The 12,437-nt window shown below is 49.9% G+C and overlaps 1 protein-coding gene across 4 annotated transcripts in view; it reads right to left on the reverse strand.

Moving 5' to 3' along the window:
• The window catches only part of KMT2C (lysine methyltransferase 2C), a 227,140-nt gene that overhangs the window by 50,221 nt on the left and 164,482 nt on the right, over window positions 1–12,437 (reverse strand). For all 4 annotated transcript variants that reach the window (XM_036246300.1, XM_036246299.1, XM_036246298.1 and 1 more), the window contains exons 24-31: window positions 11,484–11,612; window positions 9,948–10,067; window positions 9,741–9,871; window positions 5,608–5,788; window positions 2,269–2,373; window positions 779–916; window positions 568–600; window positions 338–463 (exon numbers count right to left, since the gene is read on the reverse strand). In XM_036246300.1, the coding sequence (XP_036102193.1) occupies window positions 338–463; window positions 568–600; window positions 779–916; window positions 2,269–2,373; window positions 5,608–5,788; window positions 9,741–9,871; window positions 9,948–10,067; window positions 11,484–11,612 (963 nt within the window). The remainder of the gene's footprint in view (window positions 1–337; window positions 464–567; window positions 601–778; window positions 917–2,268; window positions 2,374–5,607; window positions 5,789–9,740; window positions 9,872–9,947; window positions 10,068–11,483; window positions 11,613–12,437) is intronic.

Genomic DNA, 12,437 nt, shown 5'->3' on the forward strand with positions numbered 1-12,437 from the left:
TGTGGTCCGGAGAGACCCGGGTTCGGTTCCCGCTAAGGGCACGTACTTCGGTTGCAGTTTGTCCCCGGCCCTGGTTCGTCGTGCGGGTGGCAGCCACTCGATGTGTCCCTTTTGCATTGATGTTTCTCTCTCTCCCTCCCTCCCTCCCACTCTATCTGAACAAAAAATGGAAAAATATCCCCGGGTGAGGATAAAACAAAAAACAAAGGAGGGCTTTCTCCTCTCGGCGGTGTGTGTTGTCTCTAAGGGATGGGCCTGGGTGCTTTAGCGAACGTGCAAACGCATGCGCACACACGCACACCCCGAACCACACTGGCACACTCTGCGGGTGACCTACCCTGACTGTGGATGGGCATCAGCTGTGGCGCAGGAGGAGGGGGAGGCTGTGGCAATGGAGTCGGCTGGGCGGTCACAGGGCTGAGCACAGCGGTAAACAAGTCTTCGACGTCCTTCCCTCCAAGCTCTAGGAGACACGATTGTAACGATAATACAATTACAAGTCGATGGGAGCCATACAGGGAATGCCACTTTCGTCAACTTAAAAAAAAAAAATCAGAACACGGTTACCTGGAATTTTATATAACTTCCCGAGAATGGCTCCTATGATGGAATAGATAAGAAACATTAATAATTACCACTTCAGAATACTGATACAAAAATAGCAAGTCACAGAAATCATCAGAATAGAAGTTAAATGATAGATAAGCATGCAAAATTCTTTGAAAATCATATTTACTCATGTCTTTTAGAAAGCCTAGCTGTAGGGCAAATATTTTACCATCTGTGACCATTTTGTCTAGTTCGGGACTAAGGATCCCATCCAGCTGCTCCTCACTCAATGGTCGTGAACTCTGATTGACACCTGGCTGAGGCACGGAGGCGGGGTCATGGGCGACAGGGCCAATATCTATTGCTGCTGGAGGAACAAGGTCAAGAAATAGAAAGTGAGGTCAGAATACACACAAAATGCACAACACTGTTCACCTGCATGAGTGCACAACAGTGCGATTCAAGTCAAGCAATGAAAAGTCTGTGACTGAATTCATCAGATTCTTCTATCTATCTGGACAGTCAAAATTAGGCACAATGTATTTGCAAAACTAGCTGCCTCAAAGTTGCGTTTTAATAAAAATAAATAGGGATAAAAGAACACTTCAGGGCCTAAAATGCTCATTTCCATATAAAACAAGCACCGTTATTATTACGATAGGACCCTGAAGACTCTCCTATCTACAATATTCACCGCACAAATAATCGCTTCGCCTTGGAAACAGCGGTCCCGCCGTATCAGGCACAGTTCAGCGATCATGGGCAGCATGTGAAACAGGCCTACGTTTCACACAGATTCATGAAGAGCCCTAGAATTCTTAACTCGTGTTTGGCAAACATCATCCTGGTGAACGGTGTCTACTACAGCTCCTACTCTTGAATTATTCTGCAGTCAAAACACAAAATATAGGTTGTGTTGAGCACCTGACGTGCTCTATCGCACACAAACCGGTTTTGAAAGCAATCGCCACATTTAAAAGTCACCTATCGTCGGAACCCTTTACCATGCTGCCTCCACATCACTATTATTAGAGAGTAAAATGTAGTTGGCTCCTATTTGATTTCATATTAGAAACTACCTCTATAACATTTAGGTAAAATGGCAAATTACGTATTAACAAAAATAAAACCATAAAAAAAAATAAAATAAAATAAAAGGAACACTACTGAGAACGTCACCCAGAGCAGGTGCTGGGGCACCAAGCTTTGGCTCACGCACACGCGGGAACGCAAGGTACGGATTAGTGACACGTTAGCACTACGACCAGCACGCATGCACCGACAGGCCGTGGCAGCTGAAATCACTGTAAAACTCTACTCTAGTCAGCCGGCACCCCGCCTCAGGTTCTTACCAAACGGAAAAGGTGAGCTGTCAACCTGGAAAGTGCATAAATCAAGACCTACAGGACCCAAACCAGATAAAATGGGTAATTACCACAGGGGCGGAGGCGGGGAGCAAGGAAAACAAGAGGAGGAGCCACACACAGCGAGACTTCGGGGCGACACTCAACCGTGCCGCCGTTAGAGAGACGACAGGAATTAACTGACTATTCCCCCCCGCCTGGAGCAGAAAACCCGAGGGGGTCAAATTATACGAGGAGTTCGTTGATAACAACGTGAAAGAAGCTTTTCTTTCCCAGTTTTAGAGAAAAGACTAGAACTTGCTCCACACACACATACACCCTGAGAGAGACGCCGGGCAAAGAGCATTCAATATACCTGAATGATCAACTGATTTTGCAAGGTCATCTGAAATTATTCCAAGAATGTCATCCTCTGTGTTTAAGACTTCAGAAATGTCAGCTAAGGGGTCGTCAGCAGTACCTAAATATAGTAAGTATATTTTTAATGTCTTGATATTTTCCCAGACATTAAATTCTAAAACACCCTTATTCATCGACCACTTAGTACGTATCTCGAGGGCCGCAGATGCTGAGGTAGGTGCAAGGGTCTCAAAGATTAAGATCGTTACTACTGGAGAAAAGGGTTTTTTCACGGAAAAGGTACTCTGATGTTTTGAATAATAAAACATTAAAAAGTAAGACCATTTGGGGTTGGTAGCTAATTTATATTAAAAAGTAAGACCATTTGGGGTTAGTAGCTAATTTATATTAACAATGAATATAAAAACCTATAGGCAATGAAAGTGCAATAGAATACTATAAGAAACAAAGCAAAAAAAAATTTGATTAACCAAGTGACATCTCTAAAAATGACATCTGGAAAATAAACACAGAAGATAAATAAAATATGAAAGACACACCCATTATTTAGAAATTTGTTGTAAATTGTAAAACAGCCCCCCTCACCTAACACCGGACTCCCCCACTTCCTGATTCCCGGGGCACCCACAGAACCACAGCTGCGGACAGGGCCAACCAGCCTGGCTGCAGCCTCTGGGAACACAGAAGGTGCGGAAACCAAGGACCTGCCCTCACCGAGCTTTACTCGGAGGGGGGAGAGTCAATGACATCAGAAGTGCCATGAAGACATGTCAAATAGAGAGACAGGACCGAGACTCAGATGTGGGGGCGCAGTCTCAGATGACGGGGTCGGGGAAGACCTTGTAAAGGACACGGCCACACCTGAGGGTACATGAAATCAGGGAGCTGTGAAGACCGCAGCAGGCGGGCGTGGCCAGCACAGGGAGCCAGGGTGTGTGGGGTCTTACAGGTGGTGCCGAGGACCACGCCCCTCCCTCTCAAGTACGATGTGTAAGGGGAAGATGCTGGCGGGAAGAGGACACATGCACAGGTGCCCGCGGGCTGCCCCGGGCAGAGCAGACTGGGCTGCGGGGGGCTAGGCGAGAGCGGGCAGGAGAGCCGAAGTCAGAAGTGGTGTCCGGGGACACTCAAGGCAGACAGGTGTGTGGGTGCACAAGATGGAGTCGGGGGGCTCCACAGACACGGAGGGACGTGTTTAGGCTCGCTGTAGCAATTATCTTTGTCATTTAAATTAGGGAATATGATTTTTTTTAATCCAAAAGGGACAAATAGTCTGGTCCCATTAAATGCACACTTTACAAGTAGGATTCACTCATAGACAAGAATATAATTTTTCAAATTAAAAGGAAATATAAATTTTCTTTGCCCAAATAGTCATCGAGTTTTAAGAGGAATAAAATCCTTCCAGGTACTGTATTCTCTAGACAACAGCACACTTGAAAGAAACAAGATACTGGTAATTCCTTCAGGGGTCATCTAACGTGAGTGGGGGCATTTTAAACTAATGGCCTCCTGCACACAAATTCAACACACATTTGAAAGGCATGTTCAAAAAGGTTGCCCCTCCCTGAGCAGACTTTATATCCTACAAACAAACGATTAAAACTGATGTCACGGACTGTATTAAATGAAATGTAAAGGAAAGGAAGGGAAGGGAGGGAGGGAGGGGAAAAAGACAAGACAGCCATCACTTGTGCACGCTCCTTTTTTAAGGCAACGAGTGATTGAGCTGCCGAGACCATCTAAGTTCTGAAATGTTTCTCTTTCCTAGTCCTCCTACTTGGCTTTATCTTCAAACCGTTTCTCTCCAGCAATTTTGTGGGGGAAACAAGAGCGGATAAAGGAAAAAGGAAAAACAAGGTGGGGTGATGTCTTTCCCATCACAAGACGGCCGCTGCTCAGTTTCAGGCCTGTTTCTTACAAACACCCCCGTGCAAGTAACTTCTGTCGAAGTGCTGGGTGTGATTCTTGTTCGTCCTCACGCGAGGATATTTTCCCACTGATTTTGAGGGAAGGGATGGAGGGAAGGGGGGAGAGAGACACATCGATTGGTTGCCTCTCACACGCAGCCCACAACTGGGACTTTGCAACCACAGTATGTGCCCCCGTCAAGAAATCGAACCCGAGACCCTGCGGTGCAAGGGCCAATGCTTCCACCTCGGAGCCACTCCGGCCAGGACGCTGGTCCTAATTTTACAGTAAGCTTTACCTTTCAGAGTTAGGGTGTCCTTTGAGGGACCACAGGTTTTTCACTACTCGTCACCTGAACAACAGTCCCGCAAGGACAAGAGCAGGTAAGTACTGAAAACAACAGAGTGAGTGGGAAACTGATGGACAACGTGCTAAAAGGGACGAGCGGAGACGGCCACATGCGATCAGAGGGGCTGAGGCAGCTGTCCCTCCCTTCAGCCGAGAAGTTAAAACCAAGTGAAAGCGTGCGCTCGACCCAGGGCATGCCAAGGTCGAAGACGCTGCAGCGACTTCCTGCACGTGACCTCCAGGGGACGACTCCTGGGGAGTGCTTCGTAAGGGAGCTTGCTGAACGGACGGACGGGCGACCCACGCTATCAATGCTGAAAGGAAGCTCGTCAGAAGAACGCTGACTTGTCACTGCTAGTGACACAAGAATGTGGGAGAGGTGGGGGTTCTGACCACAGCTCCCACACCCTGGACCAGCTCGACTCCCAGAGCCCGGCTGATGCCAACGCAACAACCTGCTGATCAGGTCTGACCTTCCTCCAGCCTAAACAGTCCCCGTAGGCACCGCACCCGGTTCTCAGTCGGGGGGGACTGTGCAGGGGTCACCTGGCAATACTTGGAGACTCTTCTGAGCCTGACGACATCACAGGGACAGAGATGTCAGCAAATAATCCACATGGCAGGGTCTGCCTCCCTCCTCCAACTCAGACTGATCCGGCCCACGCTGTCGGCAGTGGGAATCGATCTAAGGTGGTGGATCTCACTATTGACACGGCCTGTCAGCCAGCCCCTAGCCCGGCACCCGTGGCCTCCTCTCAATTTCGCTGGGCTGTGTAGTTAACAAAACTCTACCTTACTTAAGTTGAAGGTGATCATATTCACAAACTACACCCCCTTACCTTACCCTAGTGTAAACCTAGCATTTCCCTTTACAACCACTGCTTTCGGTGGTAGTACCACGGAGACATTTATTTCCAACATACTGTAGACCTGCCCACTTAGAACAGTTACCTTTACTGAACACAAGGTGTACCCCAATAAAGCTGATTGTAAAACCGCCTAAGAGGCCAAACAAAAGCATTTCAGAGGTCTTCTTAACAGGGAGAGACTGTCACAGGATAAACACACCACGTACCGTGAGCTGCGGGCTTCGCTGGCGTCGAGGACGCGCTGAGGAGCGGGTCTAGGGAGGGGTCCAAGAAAGGCGTGTTCACGTGTGTCTTACAGGACAGCTGGGCGGGGTCTTCCGACAGGTTGTCTACATTGAGCCTGTTCTGTCTACTCGTATCCAGAAGATCTTTTCCAAAGAAAGCTTCCTATGTGGAAACAAGCACACGGGGTAAGATTCTAAACTGATTACAGCTCTGGCACCGTTTCTGAAGAGGAGGCAAGCTTGGTGCTTAATAACACAGACATTGACTCCAGAAATATATGAACGACACAGAAATGTCCTGTCAATTCTGCTATACAGATATCCCTTAGCTTAACCGTACAGATTTTTTTGTTTTACTAGAGAAAAATAAAATTATGCTAACAATAGCACATGCTTCTGTGAAACTGTTTCTGGCGACTGCAGTGTAATAACTCGATCATTCCAGATTAGGCCACAATTAAATTTAAAGGCTGATAAATTTATAAACTATTGGCACCTAGTTCGTGTTCCAAGAGAAACTCAAGCATGAATGTCGTTATTACTTATAGATTACCTGTGGGGGAGGGCACAGGGCCTGATCTATAGCTTCAATACGTACAAGTCCCCGATAGATTAGTAATCTCCTGCCGGTTCTTGATCACATTAAAGACTGAACACATTATCAATCTGAAGGGGTTTGCACAGCCATTTTAATCTTACTATGTGCACAAAATTTACTTCTCGTAAAGGTGTTTGGCTTTTTATCCATTTACTCCCATGAGTATTTCTCCATGTCGACATACGTTCTCCACCCTAGAGACCAGTGTTTCAGGCTGGTCCTTACAACGCGAGCATCGCTCTGCAACAGCTCGAGGCCCGATACAAAGGACAAAGAGAAACACTTGGGGTCATCCCCTCGCTTTAACCCAGCAACTATGCGTTAGTCTGTTTCCTGTAACGAGGTCTCTCTGGAAGAGGGGTCCGTGCAGGACAGCTGTGTAGTGTCTGTCAACAGGAGCACATCCTTGACAGAGACACACAGAACAGGGTCGCTGCAGCCTTCTTAATGCCAAAATCCAGTTAAGTGCCTGGTCTTTGTCAAAAGACATAGAACTAAACAAACTGCAGACACCCACAAAACGGCTGTTTTTACAAAGGATGCTAAGCTATGCTGACCAAGAAAGCAAGTTGAAGATGTGTCCAGCTACACACGAAACACCAACCTAGACTAGTAGGGCTGTGCCAAAATAAATTATTTTGAAAGTTATGAATGAACCAGCACCAGACTGTTCACCATGCTAACTGCGGGAGGAAAAGACGGCATAATCTGACTTTAATTTTTCACGTATTTTACATGAATGATGTTGATAACATTCTTATTAAAAATTTGGTGGCTTTTTACTTCCTGGCCCCCCCATGGATTCTAACTTGATCACGTGGCCAGAGACTCCCAGAACCAACCGGAGACACAGGATCTCCAGGTCCCAGGGCACCCTGGCTACTCGGTGGACCGCACAAACATTTCAGTGCACAGATCATACAATTATGTATATTTTACGTTGACACTGTTGAAAATAATAAAGAGAACCTGGAAAGACACTGTGCCTGAATTCCAGCGGGGTTTTGTCACTGTGTATTCTGCCCACACCCCACCCACAAAGGAAGAAAGTGTAACTGCTATCACAAGATGTCCGGGAACCAACCAGGAAAAAAGCGGTTAGTACCACTATGTACCAGGGAGCAACGTCCACCAGAGGGACAACGCAGCTTCCTGGGGGGCACAGCCGGAAGCAAGAATCAGGCCCTTCTGCTCATGGGTGAGCTCGTCAGTGTCTACGATTTAACAGTTGAAGAAAGCTTCCTAAATATAGATTACACTTCCTAGAAGAACCAGGAACAGGAAGGGGGCACAGGAGGGGCGGGTCTTCTGCGCAGGACTCCCGGGAAGGGCTGCTCCCAGGGAGGTGGAGAGAGCAGGAGACAGCCCAGAAAGGGAGCAATTAGAGACGATGCAAACAGAAGCAGGCCCAGTTCCTGACCAGCAGGGTTACGTTACCCAGTTAACAGACACACAGCTAGGATGAATGGGTACCTGATGGGAACGGGGAAAATAAAACATGGATTAAAGATAGACGGTATGGGCCTGGCCAGTTTGGCTCAGCGGTTAGAGCGTCGGCCTGCGGTCCGGAGAGACCGGGTTCGGTTCCCGCTAAGGGCACGTACTTCGGTTGCAGTTTGTCCCCGGCCCTGGTTGGTCGTGCGGGTGGCAGCCACTCGATGTGTCCCTTCACGTCGATGTTTCTCTCTCTCTCTCCCTCTCTCTCCCTCCCACTCTATCTGTACAAAAAAATGGAAAAAAAAAAAAAAAATGCCCTGGCCGGTTTGGCTCAGCGGTTAGAGCGTCTGCCTGCGGTCTGGAGAGACCCGGGTTCGGTTCCCGCTAAGGGCATGTACCTCGGTTGCAGTTTGTCCCCGGCCCTGGTCGGTTGTGCGGGTGGCAGCCACTCGATGTGTCCCTTTCACGTCGATGTTTCTCTCTCTCTCTTCCACCCCCCCCCCCACTCTACCTGAACAAAGAATGGAAAAATGTCCTCGGGTGAAGATTAAAAAAAAAAAAAAAAAAAAGATAGACGGTATGTAAGGCACAGGGTTAAGCACTTTACATACTTAATTCTACTTAATCTCTCAAGATTTCCGAGCAGCTTCACGGAGGAGAGGCCTGGGTCACACAGAGGCTGAGCAAACCCAACCACACAGCGACCGGGCAGCAGAGCGGTCCTCAAACCCGGACTCCTGAAGGCTCAGTCAGCCCTTTCAACGGACACAGCCCTGGAGGTGTTGGTCGTTTAACACAAACTGACACTTGCAAATATGACTCGATACTTAAGTGACTATGCTTAGAAGTCCTACTTAATGAATACAGACGACCTTTCCCTTAAATGAGTGTTTTACTTCTATGCTTCTCATACACGAGGAAGAACGGACAGGGTCAGGACGGGAGTCAGCTCGACGCCGAGACAGACGGTCTGTCTGTCCTACCTCTCATCCGGGGCTCTTTCCAACACAGACCCCGGCCTGGGACTTTCCCGTGGCCTCCGGTTTACCAGGTGATCCAGAAAGAGGTCTGTTTGCACCTAGTCCACATCTCGCGAGCACAATTTCTTTATACGGAGGGGCATTTTTCTGATGGATGTTTTAAAACGCAAAAACAGTTCTGCTTAAATCTCGGGTTCACTGAACCTCGAAAAGTGGTCAGTGGTTATTACAGCTACACCTCTGGCCGCTGAGAGCCCATCCCCCCTCAGTGAACATCATCATGAGAACCCCGTGCGCCCACGAATCTTCACAACACACGATGCTGGAGTCTTCAGTCGGGCACCACCTCTTCTCCCTTAGGTGGTCAAGTAACAACAAATGACAACGGCCAACACACTAGCTGTCTGGTGTGAATGAATCAAAACTACACCTGTTGGGGTTTTTTCATTTTGTCAGCTGGGCAAAGAAGGTATCTTGTTTGGCGTGCCCCAGAGTTGCGTTAGCGTGTGTGCTGTGGGACGGGAGAGGCTGAGGACCGCTGGGGTGGGCGGGAAGGGAGGGGGCCGCAGCACCCCAGCACACGCAGCTGTGTCTGCTCTGCAAGACGTCTCGCTCTGCCCGTGTGTCCCTGCAGACCTTACGAAATAGTCAGAAGTGGAAAACTAGGATGAAAAAGAACTTTGCATCCAGCCGGTGTGGCTCAGTGGTTGGGCGTCGACCCTACACCAAGAGGTTGCTGGTTCGATCCCCAGTCAGGGTACATGCCCAGGTTGTGGGCCTGATCCCCAGTGGGGGGCACACAGGAGGCAGCCAATCCATGTTCTCTCTCATCCATGTTCCTCTCTCTCCCCACCCCCCTTCCTATCTCTCTAAAATAAGGGGAAAAAAATTTTTTTAAAGAACTTCGTGAAGTGTCTCAAAGCACAGAAAAGTAAACATTCATTTTTACGAGCCCCTGGGAGGTAAAAATGGCACTTATGATAACTAACTAAAAACGAGTAAACCAATGAACAAAAACCAACAACCCATTTCCCAAAACTCCACACACTGCATTTCTCTCACGAACAAACTACGGAACGTGAGGAAAAACAAAGCCTTACTTGCAGATAGGCCGGGAAGGTCTCCTCGAGCTTGTTCTTCCTCTTCCGGTATCTCTTCTTTATCTTCTCAGTGTTTCCGGCGACAGAAACAGCTTCGTCAGCCAGGGAGTCTGGCAGCTGCTCGCTCCAGCCTGCAGGGCAGTCAGCTCGTGAGCGGGCGGCACCGAGACTTCTCCGACCCGCGCCCCGGGCGCCGCGACAGCTTACCGTCGTCTCGGCTGGGTAACTGCTCAGAAATGGAGCCCGAGGAGTCTTTCCTCATCACAGATCTCTTGGCTTTTCCTTGCCCGGTCCGACTTCTTTGCCGTACCATAAATCCACCAATGCCTACCCAAGAAAAAAAAATGACGTAACCTCATAAATACCTAACTTACCCCTCTATGTCCGCAGTAAGTAGGGTGAAATTGCTTAGTCTTCAACAGTAAGGCATTCGACATAATAAATAGCTAAAATGGTTAACCTCAATTTCATGCAAAACCACGAGAGTTCGGAAATCAGCAAGTGCGAGAGACTGAAGCTCCTGTTGCCATATCGCTAACAGGACAGGAGTGGACATCCACTGGAGGACACAGGGCCGCACAGGCCTTTCCTCCTGCACGTGGGGTCAGGGTCAATGTTTTCACCTAACGGGTATCAGTAAGTCGCAGTCATCACTTGAGTGCAGACCAAATGCAAACGATTCAGGGACCCGAGTCCTGCACCTCCTCTGGGGGCCCTCAGACCACACACAGGCGCAGCTCTGAGTTCAGGCCACAGAACCGGAGCCAGAGCCGGAGCTCTGGTCACACTGGGCTGGGCGATGTATTTAACTCCGCGGGGCTCCAGGCCCTCACGGCTACAGGGACAGTCCTGCAGACAGACAGGCTGGGCTAGACGGGCAGGTGGAGGTGCTGGAACAGCTCCTGCCACGCGCTCAACACTGCCAGCTTCCGTCGCTGGACCCAACAGTCCAGCATGTGCTGTGCGACCTAACGGCCCACTCGGGGGGATGGGCAAATCCCCAAGAGGCAGAGAGAGAACAAATCAAATGTGAGCTCCTGGGAGGAACTGTCTACAAAAGTCTACGTATAAGCCTTGTAACTAGGGAAGAAGGAACCCTCCTCTCCAGTGATGGGGTGATGCTGGCCCAGGTCCGCCCAGAGGGCGCCCGGGCCGCAGGGTCCAGCGAGCAAGCCCCTCCTCACAGGAGTTCAGCTCGCTCTTCAACAACGTGAGCCATCAGAACAGAGATGCAACCGTCCGACGTAATGCTCAGTGACTGGTAATAAACATGATGGACTGCCCGAGGGAAGCCTGTAAGCTCTGTATTGTGACCACTGCAATCATTGTTTCCAGGAGAGCAAATAAAAGGTGACAGGCAAGACGGCCTCTCGACCACCCGAGGCAGAGGGGCGGTGAGTCCCATCGGCACAGCGCTAGTGGCACCGCGCACTGTAGGAGCCCGAGGAACCCACGGGTCCCCTGCACAGTCCTGCATGACACTCGAGTTCACAGGAACAGAAAAGCGTCAGAAAGGCGTGAGCAGAGCCACCCTGCGAGGCATTACACGGGGACGCAGGGGGAGGCTTCGGATTCAGCGTCAGCGATCCGCCACCTACGGGCGCATCAGTTTGGTTCTTTAATTTACACACACGATTCATTCTGGAGAGGTGCCGAGAAGCTATTTCACCCTGACTGTGACTAAGTGAAGCCCTCGCAGGTCCCTTTCTGGGAAACAAACCACGCGGGGCGGGGCAGGCCCACCTGGTCGGTAGGGCTTCCGCTTCCTCTTCTTCACGCCCTCGGCTCCTTCGGCGCCCTTGGCCTCGTCATCCGCGGCTTCCCGCTCGGGGCTGGATTCGGACTTCCCGTCACAGTCCATGAGCTCTCCCTCTGGGAAAAAGTGAATACGCAAAGAAAATTGGAGAAACGTGGGGAATCCGCCGATCCTACGGGAGGACACACAGGCGAAGCGGCTGTCGAGCCCGCGGACCGGGCGTCGGGTGGGGAGAGCATGGGGAGGCGACAGGTCCCCAGGGCCGAGAACGCATGCTCCTTCAGCCCTATCTCGGGAAAGGAAGCGGAGTTATGAGGCAGAGAGCACATTACAAATCGATTTGCTCTCGAATCGCCCCCTTGCTTTTCATTTCGGCTTCAGGCCCAGGACCACGGGGTTCACTCTCCTGCCCAGACCTCCGCTGGGTTCCACCTACCGCTGTGACTGATTTCACCCAGCTACCGAAACTGCTTCCAAACAGAGCCACCGACTTAAGACAAACCTCCTCCCTTTCCAGGGGTCACCTAGCCTCATTGAAAGGCATGGAGATGCACCTGGAGAAGCCAGACTCCTGGGGGGAGGCCCTGACAATCCTAGCCTCGCCTGCGATCAAGACGCCTCAAGCTTCCGCAAACACATTTCACTTCTCTACGTCTTAGTCCAGCCTTGACCTGCCGTCTACCTCGCTCCCCTGCCTCCGAGTATAGCCAGGTCTCACATCAGCTCTTGAAATCGCAGGCTAAGTAATCTCTCCATGCATGTGGATCTGCTTTCCGCTTAAATTCTTCACGTCTGCCCACCAGCCTCAAAGTGCAGTTCAAACCAGAGGGTCCATTACACACGAGTCTCTGTGAACTCGCTGGCTCACCGTCTTACAGAATTCCTAATGCTCAACAATGTGACATTCCAGTTACATGTTCCTGAACGTCAACATGATGCTT

This window comes from Molossus molossus, unplaced genomic scaffold (assembly GCF_014108415.1).
Source record: "Molossus molossus isolate mMolMol1 unplaced genomic scaffold, mMolMol1.p scaffold_m16_p_7, whole genome shotgun sequence".
NCBI classification, from domain to species: domain Eukaryota; kingdom Metazoa; phylum Chordata; class Mammalia; order Chiroptera; family Molossidae; genus Molossus; species Molossus molossus.